The sequence below is a fragment of the Vespa velutina genome, chromosome 14, assembly GCF_912470025.1.
Source record: "Vespa velutina chromosome 14, iVesVel2.1, whole genome shotgun sequence".
Lineage (NCBI taxonomy): Eukaryota > Metazoa > Arthropoda > Insecta > Hymenoptera > Vespidae > Vespa > Vespa velutina.
The window spans coordinates 4,131,836-4,159,748 of NC_062201.1; the positions used below are offsets into that span (position 1 = coordinate 4,131,836).

Consider the following 27,913-nt stretch of genomic DNA (forward strand, 5'->3'; position numbering starts at 1 on the left):
GAATAGAAACAATCCAATTTATATATCTTATTCAATGTAATTTTATTTATAAATTAATCGTATGGATGCAGATGCAATAATGGGAACTTCAAGAAGCGATACGCGTATTACATTTCACATTGTCAACATTTTGCTGTCAATTTTTAATACAAACATGTGGTCTTGGCCTAGATAGGTACCATGATATAATATAAAGTGACATTTTTATTTTTTGTTGTCTAACGTGTTCCGCCTCCTGTTATCGTGCAACAATTTTACAATTAAATGTTTGTCATTTTTCATTATACACATATAATATATAATGTATTTTTCACATTATACATATACATGCAGACAGATATCAGGGAAACCTACCTAGTTCCGCAACAGCCATCATAGTTAGAATGTCTGCATCGATCAAACAACAAAAATTGACAAGTTTTATTTTTAATAAACGTTTCTTTTTTTTTTCTCTCTCTCTTGATAATTAATGCGTTCCATTAAAAATAATAATTACATGATTTTTCTATATAATTAAATATTAAATTTTTGTTATCACATATTTATAAATCATACACTTTCATCTCTTTAAGAAAATTTTAATATCACTGAATTGGATAGGTTTACCCTGTTATATATACATATATTAAAAATTTAATTATAATTAATAATGGTAATTATGATAATATTATGTAACTGTCAACGTCGTTAGACATAATATACACTGTATAATTTGCATTATAATTTCTCTCGATTTTTAAACGCGCTAACAAACAACATAAGACACTGCGGAAGGGGAACTGTTACACATTATATTCTTGTTTTCAAAATCATTTGATAAAAGAAAAGGAAAAACTCATTTATTAAAAGAAAACTTAAAACTATCATATGTTGTACAACAGTACCCCTTGTTCTTGATATTAAATCACATAATATAATGTATATATACATTAAGCATGTATATTAACGCTTACAATAGCTTTACATCAATGATGTGAAGTAGTACCAAAAACAAGTGGACGTAAAGTGAAGAAGGATATCGAAAATTTGCGATAATTATGAAACACGTTAGTTAAAGATTACGACGAAACAGATTTCTAAAAAGTATCCTCGCATAGAGATTGCATTATTACAGCTAGTTAAAATATGCCACCATTGTATCATAGTTAATGAATGATTGATTAATTGCTAAGCATTATATACCTTTCTGTCTTTCATAATAAAGATACTTGTGAACAAAATGTCAATGAATGCATGAACGTTGAATCTTTGGTCGATTTTCTTTTTCTTTTAGCTTTTCTTAAAAAGAGCAATTTCTCTCTCTTTTTTTAACGCATGCCGACAAAGATTCAACATATGTGACATTCTTGTTCACAATTTCGCTTTCCTACATTTTTTTTTTTTTTTTTTTTCAAGCAATCGCAGCGCATACATTCAACCAATCAAGCTTCTGCAATTTCTCTTCATTTTGCGTTCATATTGTTCTATCCACACGCGCTGTTACTCTCTTTCATTTCACTTTCTGCATTTCTTATGCCTTTACATTATGATCCTTACTGTTCTTATCAAACGTTCTTGCTGAAATATCTCATCGTGTATGCGATTCTTTTAATCCTCTTTCGTTGGCTCAGGTTTTTTAACTAGAGGGATGGCTGCTTTAATCCTATCACAAAATAATATGAAAATAGTTAAATATACATACATCTTTCTTATATTACATATTTCTTAAAAAAACAAAAGAAAAAAAAAAGATCATTTTTTTTCAATCACGTACTTGGCAGTAAACTCATCGACTTTTCCCTTAACCAGAGCCAGATTCTCATCGATTTGTGTTTTATTCGTTTCATACACTTTTGGTAGCGTGAAAAGTGCGACGACACCTGAAACACAATATCGTAAAAGTGTAATAATTTCATAGCTCCAACAAACTACTCATAATTTTTATCCACTGACCAATTATTATTAAAGTCATTCCATTGAACCATGAGCCAATGTAAGTGAAGCACCAAAGTAAAACCCCAAATTTGAGCGAATCGACGATGTCCTCTACTAGGAAGAGTCTGCGTAATTCGCTGATAGTTGCATTTACATGAGCTACCGCAATATCCGCGAGTTCGTGCACCTTTTCGGTGGGTAATGTAAGATCTAAGTCAAGAACATATCTAAAAAGAAAAAAGAAAACAAAAAAAAAAAGAAAAGAAAACAGAAAAAAAAGAATTAGACAAAAGTATTATTACAAAATCTTTTTAAACGTAATCTAAAAATTTTGAACGAAGTATAAACTTACTTAAACGGATGTCCATCTGAAGTTTTTTGGATAGCCTGAAGTACACTTTTGTAAATACGAAAGGCTACCGTGGCGATAAGAATGAGTAATGATAAATAAGCAAGTACGCTGATCAGACTGAAGTAGGCCAGCGACAAAAGCAACCCTAAGGTCGCACCGAAGACAGCTCCCGATTTCTTTGGATCGCGCCAGTAGATAAGAGTGGCCACTGTAAGTAAAGGAAATTACATTTATTATTTCATTACAATTACTATAGGCTCATAAAATTAGGATACACATCAATTTTATTTATTTTTACAAATCACATTGCTACTTTTGTACTATTACACATTTCACATATAACAATAACATCGATAATATTTATTTATATAATATCAAATCTTTTCAATTGTTCATTCATGTCAATACAATTAACATTAAATATAATTAAATATAGTAATTATAAAATGTTCATTGAGATTGGTGCAAATAAAAACTAGACCCTGTGTAAAGTAATTATTTGCTTTTTTATTTTGTTATCAAATATCATTATTATTATTATTATTATTATTATTATTATTATTATTATTATTATCGTTATTACCATGAAGTAATAAATGGACTTGGTGAATCCTCTTCTATTAGAAATACTTCTACAAACTAAAAATAAATCACATAAAAGACGGAAACGTTATCTCGGTGAAATGCTTTCCTCGACATAAAAGCGTTAAACGAGTAGTTGCATTGAACAGTCAGTTTCCCCGTTGAAGAGGATGAGTCGTAACTGTTATTCTGTTACAGTCTAATAACCCTTAGCAGTCTTCCCCTTTATTCTCTTTTTTCTACTATACCTCATTTTTTCTTCCTCTCTTTTGTTTTTCTCTTCTATTATCCAATCCTTTTCTATTCTCAATTCCTACTCACAGTAATTATATGATCATTATAATAAAATAATCTAGAGATTAGAATAAACTTCCAAGTTAAAATTTATTAAATTATTATTTAAACCTATATAAAATGAATGAAAAAAAAAAAAAAAAAAAAAAAAAAAAAAAAAAAAATGTTAAGAGATCTTTCATAGAACTTTCAGTTTCGTCGTTTTACTTATTTAAATGAAACACTGCTTCCTAACGACGAATTGCTACGAGGAACGATTCGTATTTTATTTTCAAATTTTCTTTAAGTTAATATAGAATTTATTATATTTTTTTATATTAAATCAAAACGATTTATATTAAATACGTATATATCAATAATTTAATATTATCGTTTTAAAATGATTGAAATTTAAGTCGCGTGTTCTTTCGACCATATGTTAATTTGATGCATCTGTTGCGATAAATATAACAGGGTCAACATTTTATATATATATACATATATATATATTTATTTATTTAAAAAAAAATAAAATAAAACTCACCGGCATTCTCATTCTCATTCGGCAAAACTTTCACCGAAGTTTTATATACGTTTTTTCTTGTCATTATCGAAGCGCCGTATACTTTCTCACAAGAAATTTTTAAGACGTCGTAAAATGCTACGTGCGTTGTGTATGCGAGCGCACGCGCGATTACGGAAGAGAATATATCACACCGGGCCGCCGCGTGGTCCGAACGATAACAACGCCATCACCGATTTCCACGGTAACCGTGTTAACTATGAAGCGCGACACATTGTATATTTCAAAAATAAGAACTTTCCAATTTTATAATATATTACCGAGGGAAAGTTTCCTAGCTATTTTTAATAACATGTTTATAGAAATTGAATATATATTTTTGTCATTCTGTATATATATATATTATCATGTTCTTCTCTTAAAGTTTACATAAAGCGAAATCCTAATAGATTTCTACAAATCCTTCAACTTCTCTCTAACATTTTTCATATTATTCTTATAAGAAATATCACCAAATACGTAGAATTCTAATAATAAATATAATTAGAACGTAGGAATAAGCTGGCGAGTAATCTAGACACACGCACACTCTCTCTCTCTCTCTCTCTCTCTCTCTCTCTCTCTCTCTCTCTCTCTCTCTCTCTCTCTCTCTCTCTCTCGTCCTGAACCAGGCATAAAGAATTTCGCAATTTCATTTGGCGATGATTCAGTTTTGCCACACTCCTAATAAATCTGTAGCTCTCGGACCAGCGAGAAGCCAGAGATTTTCTTTCAACGTTTGCCAAATCTTTGATGCATATATACAAATGATTTACATGCATCCCTAGACTATTCAAAATTATATCAAACATTTTCAACCATTCTTCTAACATGTTTTGCTTTAACCAGACGTAATCCATAATATGATGAGAGAGGGAGAGAGAGAGAGAGAGAGAAAGAGAGAGAGAGGAGAGAGAGAGAGAGAGAGAGAGAGAGAGAGAGAGAGAGAGAGAGAGCTGTTGAACTCGTCTCTGTAAATGTGAGTAGAGACTACTTAAGAAATATTTTTAGCAGTCAACGATCGACCGATGAACGAGGTGCGGTGAATGATCGGAAACGATGTCATTATCACGTAGACGAAATATTATTCTTATCTTTACTCCTTTCTTCAGGCTTAAAACATTTTAAAACCCCGTAATGGCTTGAGATTTGTAGTTAAAAATGCAATCCCGGTCAAAAGTATCTATCTAACTGATTTTGAAAACCAATTACTCTTTCTCAAGGCTTTTTAGACACAATATTAAGCTTCTAATTTTACAAACGAAACTTGCGGAATTTTACCATCTACAAAAAAAAAAAAAAAAAAAAAATAGCCTATAAAGAGTCTCAACAAAAGAGAAAAATTGATTTTCGAAACCACTTAGTAACTTTTGGCTCTCTCTATACTTGCAAAAAAAAATCTTCCTTCTCCTTTATTGGCTACTGTACCGATATTTTCAAATGCTTCTTGATGCATAACAATTAACCACCACCGAGTTCTTATTAAAAGAACGTTATTCGATTTGTACTCAACGTAGAATATTAATGATATCTTTTTTTAGATTTCCTTTATACGTTATTGAAATGATTATCTTTTTTGTTTGAGAGAATTCTATTCAACAAATTTATTATTTTATGTTTTTACATAAAAGTAAGTGTTTTAAGTATAATAAATATTAAAAAAAGAACATGGATATAAAAATATAAACATAAAAAATATTTCATATATATATCTTATATATACACGTGTATGTATATATATATATATGTAATATTAGGTTGTTTTTGTTATTTGGCTAAGGGATGAATTCATTCAAGGTGGACGTTTTATCGTCTTGAGTGCAACCAACCTATGTTACGGTACGTCATGAATAATGTAGAGAGTATGTATACTCTCTTTCTCTTTCTTTTATATATATATATATATATAGAAATAGAGAGAGAGAGAGAGAGAGAGAGAGAGACCTACATACATATACACGTATGTATAGAACGTGTACATATAGATGCATATATATATATATATATATATATATATATATATATATACACAATCTTCCAGATTCTAACATAAGATTAAAACGTGTGTGTTAACACGTGAACAAATCTATTTTATGGGACGTTCCAAGAAAAAAAGAATATTTATGTAAGAGGTTCTAAAATTCTTGAGGATTATTTCAAAAATAGTTCTTTAAAGAAATATTATTTATCAAACATTATCGAATTTTATATTTCACACAATATGAACAACATCATTTAATTAGTAATTTTTTTTTATCTTCTTCTTAATTAAATATAATTATGTTCGATACTTTTTAAATCGAAAACACTTTTTTTTTTTCTTTTTTTTTTTTAACGAACGAACTCCTTAAAATCTTTATGTATTTTAATAAATTCAAAAAAGTTAAAAGGCGTTTCGTTTCTCCAATATCTTTCGCTAATAATTCATTTCAAATTCCAATCTCTCTCGATCGACAAATATAAAAATATAAAAATAAACACCGTCGTTACAATTTATAAATTATCTTTTTTTGACGTACCGGTCATTGCTTTAATATTAAATACGAATGAATGAAAATTCATGTTAAGAGTATAATGAATTAAACATGTTAAACGTTCTCTCTCATTGAATAAGAATTACTCACATGTTTTCTTCGTGATGGCCATATTTTCGTAGAAAGTAAATAATCCACGCGTAAATAATAATCCAACTCCGTTAAAGAGAAAAATTTAAAGAATGTTCAATGATTGTTACTTTATCTCTCTCTCTCTCTCTTTTTTTTTTTTTTTTTTTTAATCTTTTTTCTTTTTCCTTTTTCTTTTTTGTTGTTTCAACCAGATTGACCAATTACGAAAGAACGTTGAGGTAGATAACTACGGTCACAATTTGGAAATAGATCGAGACGTTGTTAAATTGAACGAGGAATAAGAAAGAGAAGGAAGAGGAAGAGGAGAAGCAAGGACGAGAAAGAAGGGCTCTAAAAGGCGCAACTCAGTCAGACAGTCGGACAGACAGAAAGGGAGAGAAAGAAAAAAAGAAAGAGAGAGAGACATATATATATACACATACACAGAGATAGAGAGAGATAGATAGAGAGAGAGAGAGAGAGAGAGAGAGAGAGAGAGAGAGAAAAAGAGACGACAATCGAGACACGCACGAGGTCGCGATAAAATCGTATCGATCCTTGGATTAGGTGGGCGAACGGTATTACGCGAAGACGCACTCGGCTTGACGACACCGGGCCAAGGAAACCAGCCGACTCAAAAATCTCCCCGAAAGAGAGAGAGACAAGCCTTCGAAAATCTGGCTTAGAGCCAACGAACCTGGCCACACGTTATATTTAGTTTTATCCGAGAGATCGAGCGAACGACGTAAGAGGGCGCATATATGCGTCTTTATAGATACACGTATGTATGTATGCATGCATACATACATACATACATATACATATATATATATATAAATATCGTATATATATATATCTTATATATATTTTTTTCGGTTTTATTTTCATTTGTCAGTTCTTTTTTGCTTGTTAATTTTTTGTTTTTTTCGTATCGGAAAGTTAACGATTTTTTTTATGCATATTTGTTATATTGATAAATTATATAATTTTCTTTTCAAATATAATGAAAATATTGAGTTATAAAAGATTAATATTATAGAATAGGGTAAAAGTTCCTAGGAATTTTGTAGTTTAATAATTCGATAAAAACAAAAATTAACCTAAGGAGTCTCGATAAAGGAGTACTCGAAAATTTTGTAGATCACATTTTTTAAAACACTTGTCTCGCCACCTGTATAATTATTACAAATAATCGAAACACGATAAATTATTTTTTTTCTCTCGTAAAATTATCGATATCACAATTATTGGAAAGTATTTAGGAAAGCTGTATAGAGGTCAAATTAAATCAACTAAAAATAATCAAGAATTTTGTTTCTTTTTTTTCTTTTCTTTTTTTCCGTCAATTATCTGTTAAAACTTGACAGATCTAAAAATAGATTCTAAAGTCAAATTTTGTATCTTTCTCTCTTGTTCTCCCTTATCATGGTTTTTTCTTCCTATTTAAAAACAAAAAAATAAATAAAAAAACCAGATCGAATGCCATGGTCCATCCAAATGTCGTAAAAATTATAAATAAAATATCGCAGAGAACACTTTGATAGGATATAAAAACATATATATATATAAATAGGAACATATATACATTTACATATATCTCTAATCTACTTTTCAATAAATACGTAAATATATACATACATACATACATACATACATACATACATACATATTTATATACAGGTTCAAATACCTTCGCGCATTCTTGCTTTCTTACCTTTCGGATTCAGTCTTTCGGGGTTAAACCATGCGTCTGGAAAAAAGACAATTAGAAATATGTTAACATCATATTTTCCAACACCATTTAGAATTCAAATGTTATTCGATGTGATGTGGGTCATTTTTTTTTCTTTTTTTTTTTTTTTATTGTTATAGTTGTTGATGATGTTGTTGTTGTTGTTGTTGTTGTGTGACTGATCAATATGAGAAGATCCATGAAAATGCGGTGAAATATTATTTAGTGATAAAATATGTAAGTTTATATAAGAGTGGTCCAAAAGTTCTTAAGACTGGTCAAAAGTTGTGTCTTGATTTCGAAAATCAATTAATCTTTTTTTTTCGAAATTATTAAGGTTTTCCTTTAGGATTTTAATTTTACAAGCTAAGTTTATAATTTTACAATTTATAAAAAGAAAAAGAAAAAAGGAAAAAACAATTAGTCCAAATAGTCTCAAAAAAGTATCATTGATTTTTAAAATCATCGAATAACTTTTGTCCTATCTAGAGACTTTTGATTCATTCTTTTATATACGCATAATGCTATTAATCATGATAATAGTCATTCATTAGAGAACTGTTAATTACTTAGAATTCAGTGCATTGTTCATTGTGCGTGCACGCTTCTTCATTTTATTACGAGTATCGTTCGAATAATGATTATTATTTAAATCTCGATTTATTCGGTAATTCGATAAAAGATTATGCGAAAAGGAAGTTAGGTATAATTTATTTTATGATGTTATTCCGATGTATTCGTTCATTGATATAATCGAACTAATGAAAATGCATATGAATAATATTTTATTTGTTACACGAACGACAACAAATTTCAATTATTTAAAATATAATACACATATGTGAATATGTGTATCTTTCTTTGTTTTTGTTAATTAAATTGATTGATTAATTAATGTCTTTATTTTAAACTTTCAATTTTCGATTACATCCACGAATAATCGGAGACCAAAGTGCAGTGTCCGTAGTAGTATCCCTTCGCTGTATAAAAAATATATTTGTTTAATAAAAGCTTGTGCATTCTTTTAAGGGAAAAAAAGCATTAAAGCATCTCGTTTCATTATTAAAAAAAAAAAAAAAAAAAAAAAAAAAAAAAAAAAAAATTTATATATACATATCATGCTATTATCGATCCTTTTTACACACGGGTTTTATATTAATATCATATAAAATAAAATTTCCACATTGCGGAATGTGTCCCCAGTCGATGAGTATTAACCATCTAATGAAACAAAAATATATCGGTTCGATTAAAAATAGTAATAATAATAATAAAATAAAGATATCCAAATGATGCTGCGTTTGTATTTCTTTTTTTCCGAATAATATTATTAACATTATTCTACTGACATAATTGATTAATTTTATGTATCAAAATGTCAGCTTGTACGTAGTACCAAATTATATAATTTTTCAATATATATATACATATATATGAAACATTTTCCTATCAAAACGCTTCATATGCGCTGTCCTGTCAAAAAAAAAAACGCTTTCCTGGAAAAAAAAAAGAAAAAAAAAAAAAAATAAATAAAAAACACCATATATTATACGTTCTTTTTCGAAACTAATATATAATCGAGGATATTTGACAAATTTCAAACTTATCTTACACGTGAACTAAACTGTGCGTGAAAGTTTATAATCACGTAGATCATAGATACATAAAGAAGACAGATGTTCGTAATAATGCACTATTCTCTCTTGGATGATAATGATACATATGTACGTCTTAAAAGCGATGCTTGTAATGCTTAAAAGACGAATTTATCGTTACGTGTAGATAGGGTTCTATATTTCGAAGGTCGTTCTTTCAGAAAAAAAAAAAAGGAAAAATAGACTATATAACCTTATCTTTCAACTACGAGACGTTGACGTAAGAGTCGTGTAGTAGCAAATAAAAAAAAAAAATATATATATATATACACTTTTGTCAAGTCACCAAACGTAAACATGTATTCTTTATTTTTTTCTTTCTTTTTTATTACTCTCTCTTTTTTTTTTTGTTCTCTTTCTGTTCTCCTATTAAATTTCGAATTGTATCAAATGGCGATAATTTAAAAAATATAATAATTACGGCATAGATATCATATTATATATGTACACATAACACCCAATACATATACATATATCATATATACAGAGTTGATCAAAAGTTCATAGGCTTGTAGTTTTACAATCGAGGGAGGAAAAAAAAAAAAAAAAAGAAATTGGCCTGTAAAAAGCCTCGATAAAGAGTAACTGATTTTTTAATATCACTTAGAAGCCTTAATTCTATCATAATTATTAGATATAATAATTATTTTTTAAAGATTATCGTTATTACATAAATGTATTCGCATGTTTCTCGATTTTCATTGAACACATAAATTGTAATAAAATAAAATGCGTTATGAACTGAATTTTGAAATGCATTGAAAATTTTAACATTTTCTTTCAATCGTCGTTTCCAAGTTCTCAATTTTTGCATTGTTCAGACAAAAGAACAGACAATGCGATTTTCCTTCCCATATAGTATTACATTCCTCGAAATTGCACGTTGACTGACAAGTTAAATTTAGATAGCGGTTCAGAAAATTGGAAACCGGTTAAAATGTTTCTCTTGCAAAAGTTTACAAAGAAATTAAATAATGAAGCTTACTTTATCTTGAGCGTAAAAATAGTATAAGATACTTTATCTGTTCCTGTTGTTTAAATTAGGATTTTCATAAAAAAAATTTTTTGAAAAAAAAAAAAAAAGGAAGATGAAGAAAAAGAAAAAAACAGGTAAGGAACAGGAATATTTTCAATGAATCATTTTTAAAGAAGATATCGATAAAACTACTTAATACAGCTTAACGATATCGTGACATAACAACACACGCACGCACACTGAAAACGCGCAGCACTCACGCGCGCACGCATACACACATAACGCATGCACGCAGGCGCATACACACATGTTTATATATCCAGGTTATTGTAGAAAGATTCGAGCTACTTCGTACAAAGTACAAGTGCATTTTCTGCCTTTGTCACCGAGATATCGCGAACAGTATTACATAATCGATTTCAATCCACGACAAGATTAATTCGAGAGTAAAACATTTAGTATTGTTTTTCGATTTTTCCACGATCTAACGTTCTATTGTAATGTTCTTCTTCTCTAACATATTATGGGAATAACGAAGAATAGAAAGAAAAAATAAATTGATAGAGAATAATATCTTCCGCATCGTTGCAACATTGATGATCATCTCGCGTAAAAATTCGAAACGATATTAAAATATTTATTTTTCTTATCTGCGATAACAAAAAGATAACAATAAATATTTTATCTTTTTTAACTATAAATATCGGTCAAAACTGTAAAAAAAAATGGTCAGAAAGAAAAAGTGAGAGATAAAGATGATTATTGCTAAAGATATATTCGTACGACGATTACCTACAATAAATATAAAATATAGAATCACGATCCTTGAACTTCGCTACCTGACGCCATTTTGAAAACGGCTAGGAAATCTCTAAATTGAGAATTAATTTCTCAAAACACTTACTATATTTACTTTCTAAATATATTTGTATTATGTAAAACGTAATATGTACATATTTAAAAAAAAATTATCAATCCTTGTGGAAGAAAACGTTGGACTATTGATTTAAAAAAAAGAGGAAGGGAGGGAGAGAGGGAGGGGGAGGGGAGTGGTGGGAGGGAGAGAGAAAGAGAAAAGAAAAAAAGAGAGAGAAATATCGAAAGAATATCGATAAAGACGGCTAGAATAATTTTTACCCGAGAATTAATATAATGATCGATAACCCAGTTTAGATTCCGGACACTTCAACTACGAGAGTCAAGAGCGTTATACTGCGCAGGACAGAACTACGTGGTAAGCTTTTTATTTAAGAAAATTTTATCGAAATAAAAAGATATGACGCGAGAACAAAAAAAAAAAAAGACAAAAGAAGAGAAAAGAAAAAGAAAGAAAATAATCTCACAAATATTGATATAAATAATAAAACGAGTATGTGCGTGTATTCGTGTGCGTATCTCCGTTGGGTGACATAAAAAAAAAAAAAAAAAAGAAAAAAAAAATTCTAAAAGAAAGTATTATTGATTTCCATGATATGAAAGAGTCGAAGTTGAATAGATGTCAGGTCGATAAGATATTGATGGTAAGTGAAACTAAGCATAAGAAGAAAAAGAAAAAGAGAAAGAAAAGGAGAGAGAGAGAGAGAGAGAAGAAAAAGAAAGGGAAAAAAAAAAGATTGTAAATAACACATTAAGAAGATATTTTCTCTTTAGTAACACCATGACCCTCGTTGTGTGTTTCTTTTTCTAGATCTTCTTATATGTTATGTGTACGTATAACGGACGAGTCAAAGTACGCGCGGCGGAACAGGAACGACCGGAATCGCAGCAGCTGAATCGACCGACCCTTTTCTCTCGTCTCCATCGTGGTAGAGCGCGAAGGTTCTTTAAAAATGGCGTATATGGGTCTTTTTTTTTTTTATATCCACGAGGACGGCTGATAGATAAAGAGGTTAAAAAAAAAAAAAGAAAAGAGAGAGAGAGAGAGAGAAAGAGAAAATTTGAAGACAAAGATGAAGGATTGTATTAGAAAATTATCTTGTATAGCCCGATAAATTTTCCATTAGACGTCACGCTGCACTTTGTCCCGAATAATCGTAAAGGAAGAAACGAAAAAAAGATGACAATGAGAACAACAATGACCGATAACGATGAATAACTAAAAAGTATATACCATAAAGTCTATAATAATGAATGAAAAGAAAAAAGAAAAAAAAAAATGTGTATATATGCGTTTGTGTGTGTGTGTGTATATAGTTAAAATACAAGTGATATTACAGGAAAATCTTACTAGGATTAAGAATATTCCAGAAACAAGGATCGCCAGCAGCATTGACGTTGGTCATAACTGCGTTGCTATCGTTGTTGCTCTTCCGCGCGGAATTTTCTTTCTCCGGCATTGGGCACGCCGGTGCTACAGTCTCCGAATCCATTTTACGTCTCTTACTTTTGTTGCGGAGAGAGAAAGAGAGAGAGACAAAGAGAAACAAAGAGAAAGATAGAGAAAGCGAGAGAGAGAGAGAGAGAGAGAAAAAGAGAGCGCTCGCGCACACACAAAAAGTAAAAAAAGCCGACTATTAACACTCCTCGAAGTATACTCGACGACTACTTGCGCGTCGAAGAGTCCTGCTGATGGTGGCGGTGGTGGAGGAGGTGGTGGTGGTGGTAATGGTGGTAGTGGTGGTGGTGGTAGTAGTAATAGTAATGTAATTGTCGTTGTTCAAAACACCGTACGACTACAAAAAAAAATGACAATGTTACTTTTCTGTGTGTCCCTTAACCTTTAAACTCGTTAAGAAGAACGTCGAAGATAAACGGCAACGCAACGACGATACGACACGACACGACACGGTGACGACGACGACGACGACGACGACGACGACAAGAGAATAAACGAAATGGAATAATCTTTTGAGAAGGAAAGAAAGAAAGAGATAGTCAAATATTATATATACATATAGATTTGTATATATATTGAAAAGAGTGAGAGAGGACGCAAGTGTCGCTCCGCACTGCGAAACAATTCGGTTCGTTTGTTCGTTCGTCAGCTCTCTCTCGCGGCGCTGATACCTTTCTCTCTCTTTTCCTCAAGAAGCGCCCCTGCCGAATCAGTCGGCACAGTCGACAGACTGGGCGTACCTGATACGCAATTTCTCAACGTTGAGGCGCAGAAAAAAAAAAACGAGAGACGCGCCAGTAGTCCGTAGTACTTGCGCCGTCGCTCTCGTCGACTCTTTCTTTTTCTGTTTCTTTTTGCTTTTTTTTACTGTATCTTTCTTACGAAAGATACGACCCTGTGACACACCGAATTTCTCTCTTTCTCTCTTTCTTCCTTGCTTCCTTCCTTTCTTTTTTTTTTCTTTCTTTCTCCTCTCTTTTTCTCCCCTCTCCGCGTTATCCCTTTCACAAGCCTTTTTAAATGCTTCGAATTTATTTCGTTCACGGATTTGATACGTCGAAAAGGAAACTTCCGAGTCGCGCGCGTCGTTCGAGAACTGAAGGCTGTTATCGACCCGCGCTTAGCTCCGACCCCTCCCTACATCCATCCCCCTTCTCTTCCTGCGGAACTCCCTACTCTTCTCTTCTCTTTTCACTCATTTGCTCTGTTTCTCTTCATCCTATCCTATCCTATCCTATCCTATCCTATCCTATCCTATCCTATCCTATCCTATCCTATCCTATCCTATCCTATCCTATCCTATCCTATCCTATCCTATCCTATCCTATCCTATCCTATCCTATCCTATCCTATCCTATCCTATCCTATCCTATCCTATCCTATCCTATCCTATCCTATCCTATCCTCCCCGCTCCTCCCCTCCACTCCGCCTCCTCTTCTGTTCCATGTTACCACCGCCATCTCCTCGTCACCCTTCCCTTATTATACTTTTGCTTCGTTCTTTTCCACCTTTACTTGTCTCACTCACTGCGCATCGATATATTACCTTCCCCGACAGCGCTTCGATTGCCTCCCGTGGCGATATTCCGAACTATTTAGGATCTACTTTCTTAGCGGGTGTTTTTGAATCGATTTCATTATCGACCTATATCTTTTCTATCGGTATAATCTTTAACAAAATGATTTTACGGATGTCTCTTTGTAAAAGAACATTATTATAGGTTATAACATGCAGAACTATAATAAATGTATTAATTCGAACATGTAGTATTTATTCGATCGTACACATCGATTGGAAAAATGTTGTCTAGAACGCATGCGTTAATTTTAAAAGCGGAGGGAGCTTTATGAATAAATGAGTGAGCAGGGAAGAAGGAAGGGTCGGAAAGTACTTTGCTGGCGGAGGGACTAGAATGACAATTTGTAGACACGTAGGCGCCCACGCGACCAAAGACAAACCCTCCTATTGTAGCCTAACCTTTTGTGCGTGAATTTGCAAGGAATATATGCAATACGAATCAAGTGCGCTAGATTAATATAATGTGAGCTTACTTGTTATTTAAAAAAAAAAAAAAAAAAAAAAAAAAACTCAGACCTTTTTTATCCGACAACGAGTAAGAGAAACTGAGAGTATACAAAAAATTTCTAGGTTAAACTTTTGATAAAAAGAAAAAGAAAAATTATAATTCCTTGGATATTATTATATCACGAAAGAAAATCGATATCGCGAAGGTCTTCAAGAATTTTCACTGCCACGATTATTTCAAACGCTGCCAATATTTGAAATCCGATCATATAATGCAAATTGGAAATTTGAAATAATCAAGAAATTCCCTCTCGAGGTCATCATTAGTCCAGCTTCCAGACCAAATGATGACTAAGCCCGAAAAATAATGAAAATTAGGAGGATCAATGTTGGCCGAGACCTCTGCCAACGTTGACCGACATTAAATGTCTGACATTAATCGACTAGAGAGCCAAGAATAATCCTTGAAATTCTTTGGCAAGAACCTAACACGCAATTCTGTTTAAATTACGCATTTGCTTCAAGTTACAATGAAAAAGAAGATTTCTCCCTCCCACCCTTTCTCTCCCTCTCTCACTTGTTAACCCCTTCGATATATAGAAACCTACTATATCGATTGCGAACTCTCTACACGGTTGATACAAAAGAATATCGATGATATCGACCGGAACTTACAATGTCGATATCAACTACCGTAATATGAAACCGACTTTGTTATTAAATTTATATTGTAAATAATACGATATACAGGCATATATTATAAATATTACATTATAATAAAAATACTTGGAGATCTATTTCTCTCGGAGAAACTTAATACCAGCGATCTGTTTTCCACTCATATATATATATATAAATAATTGGACAATAGAAATATGTTAGTTATGAAAATCGTACTTGACAAGAAGATATAGAAAGAGAGATACCTATGTTGATGTAAAAAAAAAAAAAAAAAAAAAAAATAGAACGGTGTAAAAAAATTCCGAGGCGGAAAAGAATTTCTGATCTTTCAATAGCTTGCACAATTATCGCCGTTTGAACTTTTCTATTATGTTCTTTTTGTCTGTAAAAAGATACGACGATGTCATATTGATAATGATTATAGACTTGACAGATTTAATTTTATACCTCCCGTGGATTACTTTTTATTGATAGTATTACGTCATTATGTCCGAGTATAATACGAAACATTGGCACAAAGGTGTGTCACATACTCCTATTGAGTACTGCAGAGAGTTCGGATCAATAAACTGTAGTAATCAATACTTACTAAGACGGTTTTAAGTTACACCAAAGGCTATCATTACGTACTCTCTCATCTTATTTCTTCGATAATTATTATTACACCAAAGAATAGATAAGAGATGGGAAAAATGTAAAGAGATAATTATCTAAAGTGTTTTGACCACACATGGAAAACGATCACGTTTCTATATCTCTTGCAAATCATTTTATTTTAATCGAATACAAATATATTCTTTTTAGAGGATCGGTCAAAAGTGATCGTACGTATATTTTAAAAATCAATTGCTCTTTTTCGAAGCAACATTTTAGGCAAATTTTTACGCACCTAGAGACGTTTTTATAAGTTGAAAAAAAAAATAATAATAATAATAATAAAAGACGTAAAAGTCTCGACAAAAAGTAATTGATTAAAAAAAAAAAAAAAAAAAAAACTTTTGACACACTCTGTACTTTCCCTATTAAAAAAAAAATGAGAGAGAGAGAAAAAATATAGAGATATTATTTACTTGTTGTTAATTCTTTCTCCAATCTTTTCATCCTCAAAGTCTAATCGCAAGAATATAATTAAATTATGACGAGAGCAAGCTTATACGAATAGCGGTCAATGAGCATATGGAGCGATTAGCATGTATATACGTAACGGTAATAATTATTCATATCATCAGACTATCGAGGGAAGAACTGCGCACATTAACCATATATACATATATATAAATATATATATGTATATATATATATGTATGTATGTATGTATGTATGTATGTATGTATGTATATGCGCTATGGAAAATAACAAAAAAAATTTGGCATTCACCTCATTATTATAAGTAAAACTTTTAATAAACGATTTCCCAAAAAGATGAACTGTTGAAATCGATGCTATTGCTATAAAATAAAAATGTTTTAATGAACGTTTGAATTTTGTAAATGTATCATTTTAATTTTTTTTGTTTCTTCCCTTTCCACAACGACAATCAATCATTTTTATTTTTAGATATTTGTCACGCGACTCTACCTTACTTTACCCTCCCCCATATCAATCCTTTCGTTAAAAGGAATGTGAAAGAAAAAATGCACGTTGCTTTTTTCTCCTTCCTCCTCCTTCTACCCCTCCTTTATCTGATACTGCTCGTTGTCAGCCGAGCCGGTCAGTAACTACTTACATACACGAATGTGTGTACACGCTTCGGCGCACTTCATTCGCTTATGAATCAACCTTTAAGTTTATTTTAACCTCTAGAAAAGTGACTCATCATCCATGACAAAATATTTCGCAATTCGATCTCGAATTTAATCCTAGAAAATTTTAGTTTATAGAATAATATCATTTATCTAAGCTTATCAGTATAAGCATCACGTTATCGATAAAGTATAGTTATATTTATAAAAATTAAACAGAGAGAGAGAAAGAGAGAGAGAGAGAGAGAGAGAGAGAGAAAGAGAAGAGAGAAAGAAAAATAAAAAGAATGATAAATATTCGCATTACTTAAATTAACAATGTTATCATCTTACTTTCTTTTTCTTTTCTTTCTTTTAATTTTATTCTACGTGAATGTTAAAATATCCTTGAAAAAAGATTCTTCGTTCATGACAAATGTTTATAGATAGTAAATATGTATGTACATATGTACGGCACCTGTGTCACGAAATCATTTTCGATGATGATGCAATCAATGGTTAGAGTATTAAAACAATTAAACGATAAGATACGCGTATATGTATATATAACTTACCGAGTCCCATGTCCCTGAAGATTTCCTTTGGTGCGATTTCAATTTCTTGGATCTTATCTCTGGATTTATCAAAATACCTTCCATCCTTATGCCCAATGTCTTGCGCCACGTTCGTTGATGTTTTAGTAGCAATCGAAGTAGATTTAGATTCGGCATTTTTATCAGAATTAATTGTTTTATCGTCGTTCTGATCCTTCCTCTTAATCGTTGATTCGGTCGCGATCGTTTCTTTGATAATGTCGTTAACGTTAACGTCGTTTTGATCTTTCTTCGTGATCGTTGGTAAAACGTCGACCGATTCGTTAACGTTCCAACGATCATCAAGAGTTTTCTTATCGTTCTTCGTGATATTGTCGTCGACGTGCTCGAAAATTTCGTGATTACTAGTAGAAAGAAGATCGGTATTATTCGTATTGACTTTTGTAGAAGGGACAGGTGGAGTAATGGTTGTCGTCGTCGTCGTCGTCGTCGAAGATTGGAAGGAATCAAGATCGAGTAGGTTGGAAGATGGTACGGCTTCTTTTTCATTCGTATCTTTCGATGTAGGATTTAAACTCTGATCAAAATTCATTTTTGTTTGATCTGAGATTGTAGAGTTTGTTATTAAGTCGTTCGTATTCTCGAAGAAATCAAGGAATACGGTGTTCTCAGCACTGTTCGTTGATAAGGTCTGAGGTGATGGTGCCGATGATGCGGCGGCTCGTTCGGTTTCCACGAAAGCGACTGTCGCCGCCCTGGGGTTGAACCCTTCCGCGGAAGTTGTCCTACCTGCCGGCCGTTGAAACGGATCCGCCATGGAGTTGTATTTCTCGATATCAGCGGAAGGTGGCGGGGTGGCGGGTAAAGCCTTTTCCTCCTCTTCCTCCTCACCTTCCTGATCCTCGTTTAGGAAGGAACTACGTTTGGTAATATTTGGTAACTGATGATCCGTATTAATCTTTAAATCCGTCGAGTCTCCTGGATGATGATCTTGGACACGTGGCGGTTCCGTCGTAGATGATATTGTCGCCGGCAACGACGACGATTCTGATTTATCTTTTTCTACCGACTTCTCCCCTTCCTTTTTCTCACCTTTTTCCTCCTCCTTCTCCTCCTTCTTCAATAGCACCTCCTTCTCTTCCTTCTTTTTCTCCACCGCTATCTCCACCTCCACCTCCGCCTTAACCTCTCCCTTCGTCTCTTTTTCAAATGAGCCTCCTTCTTCCTTCTTACCAAGGAGGTCTCCTCCTCCTCCTTCTCCTCCAACGAACAACAAATTCTCTGGTTCAACCCGTTCAAAATCATCGGTCGAATCGTGTTCCCGTTTAATCGTCGAAATCATTTCCTCGCTCTTAGAAGAATCGGAATCATTCTTCTTAGGCTCCTCCATAAGAGGACCCGTTGTTATTTTACTCTCCTGGAACGTCGTCGACATCTTCCTCTACTTCTTCTTCTTCTTCTTCTTCTTCTTCTTCTTCTTCTTCTTCTTCCTCCTCCTCTTCCCTTCTCTCTTCCTCTTCTTTAATATTCCAGTACCTTTTACCTTTGCAAGGATATAAGCAGGCACGTCCTGCGTCGCGCCTACGATGAGTCGATTTTAATGGGCTCACACTCCTTTTATTCGATATATTTATTGCGTCACTTTACGTCGTATATTTATCCTCCTTTTTTGAAAAATTTATCCACGCGATGTTTTCGGAACGAGAAGAAAGTCACGAATGCGTATCCTCGATTCCTTCGCACTCCTTCTCACCGACGTCGCGCCGACGATACACGCCGACGGCGCTGCTCAACGACCGTTGTCCTTCTCTATCCTTTCTTCCAAAGAAGACGCACGTGCGGCGGCGAACGACTTTCCTTCAATCTGATATATCTATATCTATATCTGTATATATATATATATGTATGTGTGTGTGTGTGTGTGTGTGAATGTGTGTGTGCGTGCGTGTGTATATGTCTATCTATCTTTCTCTTTCTTTTATTAGAATGTTTATGTACGAGGTTCTTCTTCGACAGCTTTCTCTTGTATATCTATTTCCTCTTTCTCTCTCTCTCTTTATTTGTCTGTCTATATCTGCCTGTTTCTCTCTATCTCTCTTTCTTCAATAACCGTTCTTTTCCGGTTAACTATCCGAATTCCTAACCTTTTATTACAAACACGTATCCGAACGTGCGTGTATCTCAAAGCTCACCGACTCGGAACGAGAAACAGTTTGGTAGAATGAAATGGCATACACCGGATTTATATATGTTATATCGCCTTTACACGCGCTCTTTCCTTGCACTAGAAAACGTCAAAGTGACAGCCGGAGAATGAGAATACGTCAAGTACCCAATGGTAGGGATAAAACTGGAAAGATGAGTGGGAGAAAACTGTGCGTAAGCGAACGAGAGAGAGAGAGAGAGAGAGAGAGAAAGATAAATCTATAATAAGAACGACCAAAGTTGACATTTTCACATCAACGAATTGTAAACATTCTAAAATTTTTATTCATCTTCTATATTTATCATATTATTATTCTAAATAATGTTTCTCCGTTTCTTGTTCTCTATTTCTCAATTTATTATTCGTTTGCTTTTATTTCGCAATCGGTCCAGCACGCCCCCTGCTTTTTACCCTTCCTAGCTACGTCGCTGATGTGCCGGCTCATTCAACCAATCATAAAAATCCTTACAAATCGCCCTGTACGTGACATTAATGCGCGCGTAATACGAATGTTTTTATGCTATCATTACGAACAAATTTTAGTATGCATATATACATCTATTTTTATACTTATACATACCGAACAAAGGTAGATATATATATATATATAAAATGTTCTTTAATTAATATTACAACTGCGAAGGCGATTATTTATGCACAGATAAACAAATAAAAAATGTAGAATGTAATGTTATTATATGAGTCATCGTATTTAAAATAATTAATTTAAAAGATCGTTCAAGTTAATGTACACTTACATATGTAATTATTTTTCAATTAACGAATGTTGTTATAATATAAAATAATATTTTTACTTATAATTTTCTAGTTAGAATATTCGATAATATCGGTAATATAAAAAGGAAAATATTTCCTAAAAAGAAAAACTTTATTATTTTTGCATTATACTAATAAAGAAATCTTTTGTGAGTTCAGAAATAGAAATCGACCAAAGTTTTATAACTTCGGTCGAGATATACATCAGGCAAGTGCACGTGTACTTAACGATGGATTATTCCAAACAATTCTTAGAATCTGGTTTCCCAAAAACTAACACCGATAACAAGTCTTACACAACAATATTCTATATTTCAATATCTTCATCTTATTTTCTCACGTAAAATTTCATATAATAGAAGTATCAATAAAACTCCAATAATAGAAGACAGCCTACATATTAAATACTTTCAACTTTCTACAAAATAGAAATTGATTTTGTCTTATATATTATAATATATATATATATATATATATATATATATATATTATAATTAATTATATTTTATATTAAAATTATATTTTTTATATTATGTATATTTAATTTATATTTAATTAATTATTTATATATATACATAGTTAAAGTAATGCAAAATGCATTGAAATAATTGTAAGATAATAAACAATATATATGTATAAATTAGAACGAAAAAATTCTGCGTTGAAAATGTTGATTATTGGAAAAAATTGAGAACCACTAACTTATATCTAAACGAAGAGAAAGAGGAAGGAAGGTGGTACTGAAGTAGCATGATTCGTTCCTGACATTGAAGAAAATGGGTGTCGATAAGACTAAACCAAGATACTTGAATAAAATTCTATTATTATAGCGTAATATGTATTAGATTTCGTCACTCTTCTCTCTTATTAATTATTATATAAATATCTTTCATAATTCATGAAATTTTTCTTTAATATCAATATAGATTATAATAACGTTTTTTCGGATATATTGAATAAAATCGAAATAAATTGAGACTTTTTTTATTTCTAAATGATCGTAAAGAAGAAAGCGCAAAATAAATTTTGGTATTTACTAAAAGGGTGCTCAATCGCGCGCAATCGCATGAAATAAAGTAGAGAGAGGAAGGGTAAGACAGAAAAAGAGAGAGTCAGAGAGAAAGATAGATAAATGGATAGATAGAGAGAGAGAGAGAGAGAGAGAGAGAGAGTGCAAAAACGCCGGGCGTAAAGCGCATGCGTGCGATGAGGAAAGCACGTTTGTTGCCTTGGTTGCTGAGAAGCGCATAGCGGGCTTTGATACGCGCGACGTTAACCGGTCGGTCGGTTTTGCTGCTACTATTCTTCGCTGTACGAAGTACGTGACTCTTCTTTTCCTTTCTAAGAAATAATATTTACGAAAGGTAAATTGTACTTTTAATTTTTGGACAAATGTTTTTATGTAGTCGTCTTTTCCTTCTATAATCCTTCGTTTCATCTCTCGTTTTCTCTCTCCTCCCCTCTTTCTCTCCCCTCCTTCTCTCGTTCTCTCTCTCTCTCTCTCTCTCTCTCTCTCTCTCTCTCTCGCAATTTTGTCAATTTCTCTTACTTCATTCTACTTACATATATTCTACTAGAAATTGATGACGAGCATGGCAACATCAAGAAAGACCAGATCTTATATACCCACGGACATTGATTCAATTGTAAGAATGACGTGGGATGAGAATAAGGATAGCGATCAGATGAAGAACAGTTTAACCTCGTACGATGACACGTTGATAAACGGCAAAAGCAACGGTTATACCGTAATGCGGAGCAACGGACACGCACGAGTGAGTAGTGGTGTGGTGCATCTCTCTATAGTCTCCCCTATATGTCACATGGCCGTCTATGCGACACTGTTATCATGACACGATTTAAAAGAATATATTTATTTCTTTTTTCTTTCTTTATACAAAGATTTCTTCGTTCGTTTTTTTTTCTTTCTTTCTTTCTTTCTTTAATCTCTTTCTAGTTTACTTTCTTATTCTTTTATTGCCAACGTCGAGTTTATTTGTTTAAAATGTTCATCCTCTCCTCTCCTCTCTCTCCTCTCATCTCCTCTCCTCTCCTCCCTCTCCTCTCCTCTCCTCTCCTCTAATAATTTCTTTACCTTCGCTATCTTATTTTATTGCGTTGAAATTTTATTTTATTTGAAAAATTCGACCAATCAGATTGTAGAATAAAATCTGATAATTTTGATTATTAAATCTTTTTATTTGTATTATTAAGATAATACAAATATTTTTCTTTTTATTTGTATTATTAAGATAATACAAATATTTTTCTTTTTATTTGTATTATTAAGATAATACAAATAAAAAGAAAAAAGGATTGATTAGTTCTGTAAAATTAATTCTAATCGTTTAAATTATAATCATATTGTGAATGATTATATCATGTTTTTAATGCGAACAGATATATATATTTTTATCATTTTATATGTTTCATTTTAGAAAAAAAATTTCATAATTCCTAACCTTCCAACAACCGTGTTATCATGTTTTATCGTAGTTATTTTCTTCCGTATTTTATAGCGCTTATTCATTACATACAGATAAAATTAATCATCCAACTCAACATCGATATTGCCTTCTTAATTAAAAAATTAATCTATCAAATATATTTCTTTTCCAAAATATAATTATGCATTCGTATTTTCTATACGATATCGTGCATGTATCGGGATGCCTATTTATTTATAATTTACTTTATGAATTTCTAATAATTTATTTCTTTATATTTTTATATTTACAAAGGTTTTACGGACATTCTTCTAACAATTATAAATACAATATAAATTAGTTCATGTACTCTGATAAGAAAGTAGAGAAAGAAAAAAAAAAAAAAGAAAAAAAAAGAAAGGAAAAGTAAAAATAAATGTTTATAAATGTTCTAGTTTTCCAAGAATCAAAGAAGAACTGATATAAAGGAACAATCAAGATTGAAAGAATCGTTTGAGAAAGTTCCATTTATAACCGCAGCACTCACACATCTTGGTTTTTACATTCTTATGATTTTAGGTTTCATAAATCAATTATTCTTTATACCAAAAGTGGCTCAAGAACAAAACCGACAGGTAAGCGACAATATGAAAGATTAATCAGAAATTAAATTTTAATACATTATCGATTTCAGGGTTATGCGCCACTTTATGAAAATTTTGAAAAGTTTTATCTCTTATATGTCTACAGAAGAGTAAGAGATTGTTGGAATAGACCAATATGTTCTGTTCCAGGTGCGATGGTTACATTAAAAGATCGTGTCACTCATGATTATGGATGGACATTCCAGTAAGAGACTACGAGAAAATATTATGATTATATGTGAATCATTAATATTAATGTAACAATAATATATACTATATTTATATCTGATATAATCAACAGGTTTACTGGATCTGAAAGATCTTGTATAAATTTAGGATCTTACAATTATCTAGGCTTTGCAGAATCAAGCGGAGCATGTGCGGAACAATCTATCATGGTTCTCCAAAAATTAGGTTGTAGCAGTTGTAGTACTCGACTTGAATTAGGTAAAAAAATATATTTAATATTACGAGGTAAAAACAAGATCAATTGATAGATTCAAATTAAGTTTCAATTAAAAGATATTTTCTTTGTTAGGAAATGCACCTATCCATGAAGAATTAGAAAAATTAACAGCTTCATTTTTGGGAGTTGAAGATGCTATAGTATTTGGGATGGGATTTGCAACGAATTCATTAAATTTACCATCCCTTGTCAGCAAAGGCTGTTTGGTACTTAGTGATGAGAAAAATCATGCGTCACTCATTCTTGGATTACGATTGTCAGGAGCAACAATACGTGTTTTTCACCATAACAGTAATTGGATATTATTAAAAATTATATAAAAACGTGATCGATAAGCTACATATGTATTTACGTATTTTATTGCAGATGTAAAGCATTTGGAGGATCATTTAAAAAAAGCAATAGTTTATGGTCAACCAGGAAATGGTGAACCATGGAAGAAAATAATTATAGTAGTTGAGGGTATTTATTCGATGGAAGGATCAATAGTCCACCTTCCTGAAATATTGGAACTGAAAAAAAAGTACAAAGTTGGTATAATTGTTGATAGCAGGATTTTTTTTTTTTGAATAGAGGATAAGGTGCAATAGTATTGATGATAAGTCATTATCATTAATTTTAATATAAATATTAAGACATTACATTTGATTATTTCATATTTGTTAGGTAATGTTCGTTGGAAATATGCAAAGAGAGATTTTTCTGAATTATTCAACTGAAATATATCATTATCATTATATGTTTTTAACTCTTTGCGATCGAAAAGTATTACGATCGCAAAGAGTTAATAATACTCATTATTGTCATTAAATTTAGGCCTATCTTTACGTGGACGAGGCTCATAGTATAGGGGCAATAGGAAATCATGGACGAGGAGTTTGTGATTATTATAATATAGATCCACGGGAAGTCGACATACTTATGGGAACATTTACGAAAAGTTTTGGATCTGCTGGCGGATATATAGCTGGAACAAAGGTATAATTTAATAAATGATTTTTTTTTTTTTTTTTTTTTTTTAACTATATTCTACTTATAATTAATAATTTTGTTTGCAGACTTTAATAAATTATTTACGGGTACATGGTCATGCTCACACTTACGCAATTGCAATGTCACCTCCCGTCGCCCAACAAATTATCGCATCTATGAGAATCATCTCGGGCGAGGATGGAACTGATGCTGGAAAGAAACGTATCAAACAATTGGCAAGAAATGTCAGATACTTTAGACGTAGACTAAATCAAATTGGAGTTATCATTTATGGAAATGAAGATTCGCCGGTAGCGCCGATGCTAGTATATTTATTTTCCAAAATTTGGTATGGTTTTAATATTTTTATGTTGCATATAACAAAAAAAAAAAAAAAAAAAAAAAAAAAAAAAATAAAAATAAAAATAAAAAAAAAAAAATAACTAAAAATTCCAAAAATTCAAATTCAAATAAAAAATACTTTTGATGTACTAGGACGGTAGTACGTAGTTTTACAAAATATAATATAGCAACAGTCGGTGTTGGATTTCCTGCAACACCTCTAATGGCAGGAAGAATACGTTTTTGCCTTTCTGCTTCGCACACGAAAGAACAATTAGATCATGTAAGTAATTATCATTGATATGTATAATAATTATATTAATGTATTTTACTTTTAGCTTTACTTTTTTTTACTTTTCATATATTACAGGTATTATTACACGTTGAAAAACTAGCTGATAAATTAGGACTCAGGTATTCGCGCAAACCCCGTGATCCAAATCCTATAGAATATTATTCTGATAGTGAAACGGAATGACCTACCTCGTAGCTTAGTAAATCTTTAATTAGTTTAGTTTTCTTTCTTTCCAAGATATTAGGATATCTCCAAAAGCTTTAAAGCAACAACAATATATCTTTATATAAGGCTTGTATGATATACCAAAAATGAAAAATATAAGTATTAGGTCACTTAGATTACGAAACTTAAGATATCAATTGACAAGCATTCTTTTAGTCCAAATCCACAAAATCAATTTAAATAAATAAGAATTTTTAATCGCTATAAAAAGCTTATGAAACTACTTATTCCACAAAAGAATTTTATAATGTTAGCATTAAAAATCAGTTTTGTTAATAAGAAATTAGATTTTTTTAAGCACAATCATATTTTCAGCATTTATCAGCATTAGCACATATATTATTATTAATTTTTATAAATAATAATGTTATTTACACAAAAACACAAATTTTACAAACTACACACACACACACATACACACACATATATATATATATATACATATATATATATATATATCTATCAGTAATGTAAGTCTTAGTGAAGCAGTAAAAAATGTAAAAAATATTCAAAAGAATATCTCGTAAAATTTAATATTTATGATCGCAGTATATATCTATATCAACACAATATTATATGATAAAAATAATAGATTATTAATATTATTTTGTTATCAAATGTTGTATATGGAATGAGAATATCTCTCTATTGTGACAAAAGGAAAATGTTATTTGTCATACATTTATACATTATCAAATTATTGTGATAAAATTATCCTTATCATTTTACTTTCAAAATCATTGTATTATTGCGAATAACAAACCAAAAATAATAATATATTCTTAAAGAGCTACTTAAGCAAATTGTACACATTTAAAGATACTGATGATTCATTAATGTTGTAATTTATAACAAATACGGTACTTACAAACTGCAATTTTACAATCTGCCTTACATACTTAATATTTATCTAGTTCTATAAATGCATTCAAATTTTTACAATAAGATAATTGTTTATAAGTTGCAAAAAACAGATATATGTGTTTTATATTATATTAAATAGATATTCCATATGTATTTAATGATTTTAAAAGTGCATGACATTTAATATATAAAAGTAGATTGAAAAGAATTATTTACAAAGTAAGAGATTATATTACTTTGTATGTTATAGTACTTCTAATAACTTTTTTATTATATTATTGTTATTCCTTTAAACATGTATTGCACATATAGAAGATATACAATTTTTCTTTTTTTTTTTTTTTTTTTTGCTTAATATAGAACTTGTTATATTAGATTTGAATTTTTTTTTATCTCAAATATAAATATTATATATAATACATCAATTTTGACAAGTAAAGTTGATAAGGGAATAAGATTGGAGATCTATTTCTTATTTAGATAAAAGGCAAATTAAATGAACCATATCAATCTACTGTTTTTATAAAGAATATAATCATTAATTGCATATAAGACCTACTGATATTTGTTAGATCACATGATTTATTGTACAACTATTTCAAATGTTGTGATTTTATTATGTACCTTTTAATGTTGCCATATAAACAGCTTATTTTGGTTCCTCTAATTTATTATACAAATATATAAATAAGTTGATATCATTTTAATATTACACAAATATTTGATA

General features: G+C 31.2%; 2 protein-coding genes and 1 long non-coding RNA gene across 10 annotated transcripts; 1 reads left to right on the forward strand and 2 right to left on the reverse strand.

Annotated features, from left to right (window-relative positions):
* Positions 1–17: 17 nt before the first annotated feature.
* On the reverse strand, positions 18–20,285 carry LOC124954105 (reticulon-1-A). Of its 6 annotated transcripts, XM_047506497.1 has the most exons (7): positions 13,728–14,043; positions 12,880–13,034; positions 8,004–8,039; positions 2,267–2,474; positions 1,933–2,141; positions 1,754–1,859; positions 18–1,642 (listed from the first exon to the last, which is right to left on the reverse strand). In XM_047506497.1, exons 2-7 carry the CDS (start codon positions 13,019–13,021, stop codon positions 1,588–1,590), a joined length of 756 nt encoding a protein of 251 aa, XP_047362453.1. In that variant the 5' UTR covers positions 13,022–13,034; positions 13,728–14,043; the 3' UTR covers positions 18–1,587. The 6 variants fall into 6 exon arrangements, with proteins under 6 accessions (XP_047362453.1, XP_047362451.1, XP_047362452.1 ...); XM_047506495.1 differs by lacking the exons at positions 12,880–13,034; positions 13,728–14,043 and adding an exon at positions 17,991–20,285; XM_047506496.1 differs by lacking the exons at positions 8,004–8,039; positions 12,880–13,034; positions 13,728–14,043 and adding an exon at positions 17,991–20,285.
* A 1,856-nt stretch (positions 20,286–22,141) lies between these two features.
* LOC124954107 (serine palmitoyltransferase 2) lies at positions 22,142–26,438 on the forward strand. Of its 3 annotated transcripts, none has more exons than XM_047506504.1 (11): positions 22,142–22,270; positions 22,530–22,727; positions 23,834–24,013; positions 24,073–24,227; positions 24,324–24,469; positions 24,561–24,779; positions 24,855–25,018; positions 25,305–25,466; positions 25,547–25,809; positions 25,956–26,085; positions 26,173–26,438. In XM_047506504.1, exons 2-11 carry the CDS (start codon positions 22,536–22,538, stop codon positions 26,278–26,280), a joined length of 1,719 nt encoding a protein of 572 aa, XP_047362460.1. In that variant the 5' UTR covers positions 22,142–22,270; positions 22,530–22,535; the 3' UTR covers positions 26,281–26,438. The 3 variants fall into 3 exon arrangements, with proteins under 3 accessions (XP_047362460.1, XP_047362459.1, XP_047362461.1); XM_047506503.1 differs by having other exon boundaries at positions 22,159–22,316; XM_047506505.1 differs by lacking the exon at positions 22,142–22,270 and having other exon boundaries at positions 22,504–22,727.
* On the reverse strand, positions 25,092–25,863 carry LOC124954111. The gene is made up of 2 exons (XR_007102450.1): positions 25,592–25,863; positions 25,092–25,455 (listed from the first exon to the last, which is right to left on the reverse strand). It is a non-coding gene; the product is annotated as an uncharacterized LOC124954111 (long non-coding RNA).
* Positions 26,439–27,913: the final 1,475 nt, after the last annotated feature.

Excerpts from the sequence above, each read along its gene's own strand:
- LOC124954105 (XM_047506495.1), bottom strand. The coding sequence starts at position 19,404 with ATGTCGACGACGTTCCAGGAGAGTAAAATAACAACGGGTCCTCTTATG. Across the intron at positions 8,040-17,990 it reads CTTCAGGGACATGGGACTCG|ACGCATGGTTTAACCCCGAA; the intron begins GTAAGTTATATA and ends TCTTTTTTCCAG. Across the intron at positions 2,142-2,266 it reads TCAGATGGACATCCGTTTAA|ATATGTTCTTGACTTAGATC; the intron begins GTAAGTTTATAC and ends TTTTCTTTTTAG.
- LOC124954107 (XM_047506504.1), top strand. The coding sequence starts at position 22,536 with ATGACGAGCATGGCAACATCAAGAAAGACCAGATCTTATATACCCACG. Across the intron at positions 22,728-23,833 it reads GGAGCAACGGACACGCACGA|TTTTCCAAGAATCAAAGAAG; the intron begins GTGAGTAGTGGT and ends TAAATGTTCTAG. Across the intron at positions 24,470-24,560 it reads TAGTACTCGACTTGAATTAG|GAAATGCACCTATCCATGAA; the intron begins GTAAAAAAATAT and ends TTTCTTTGTTAG.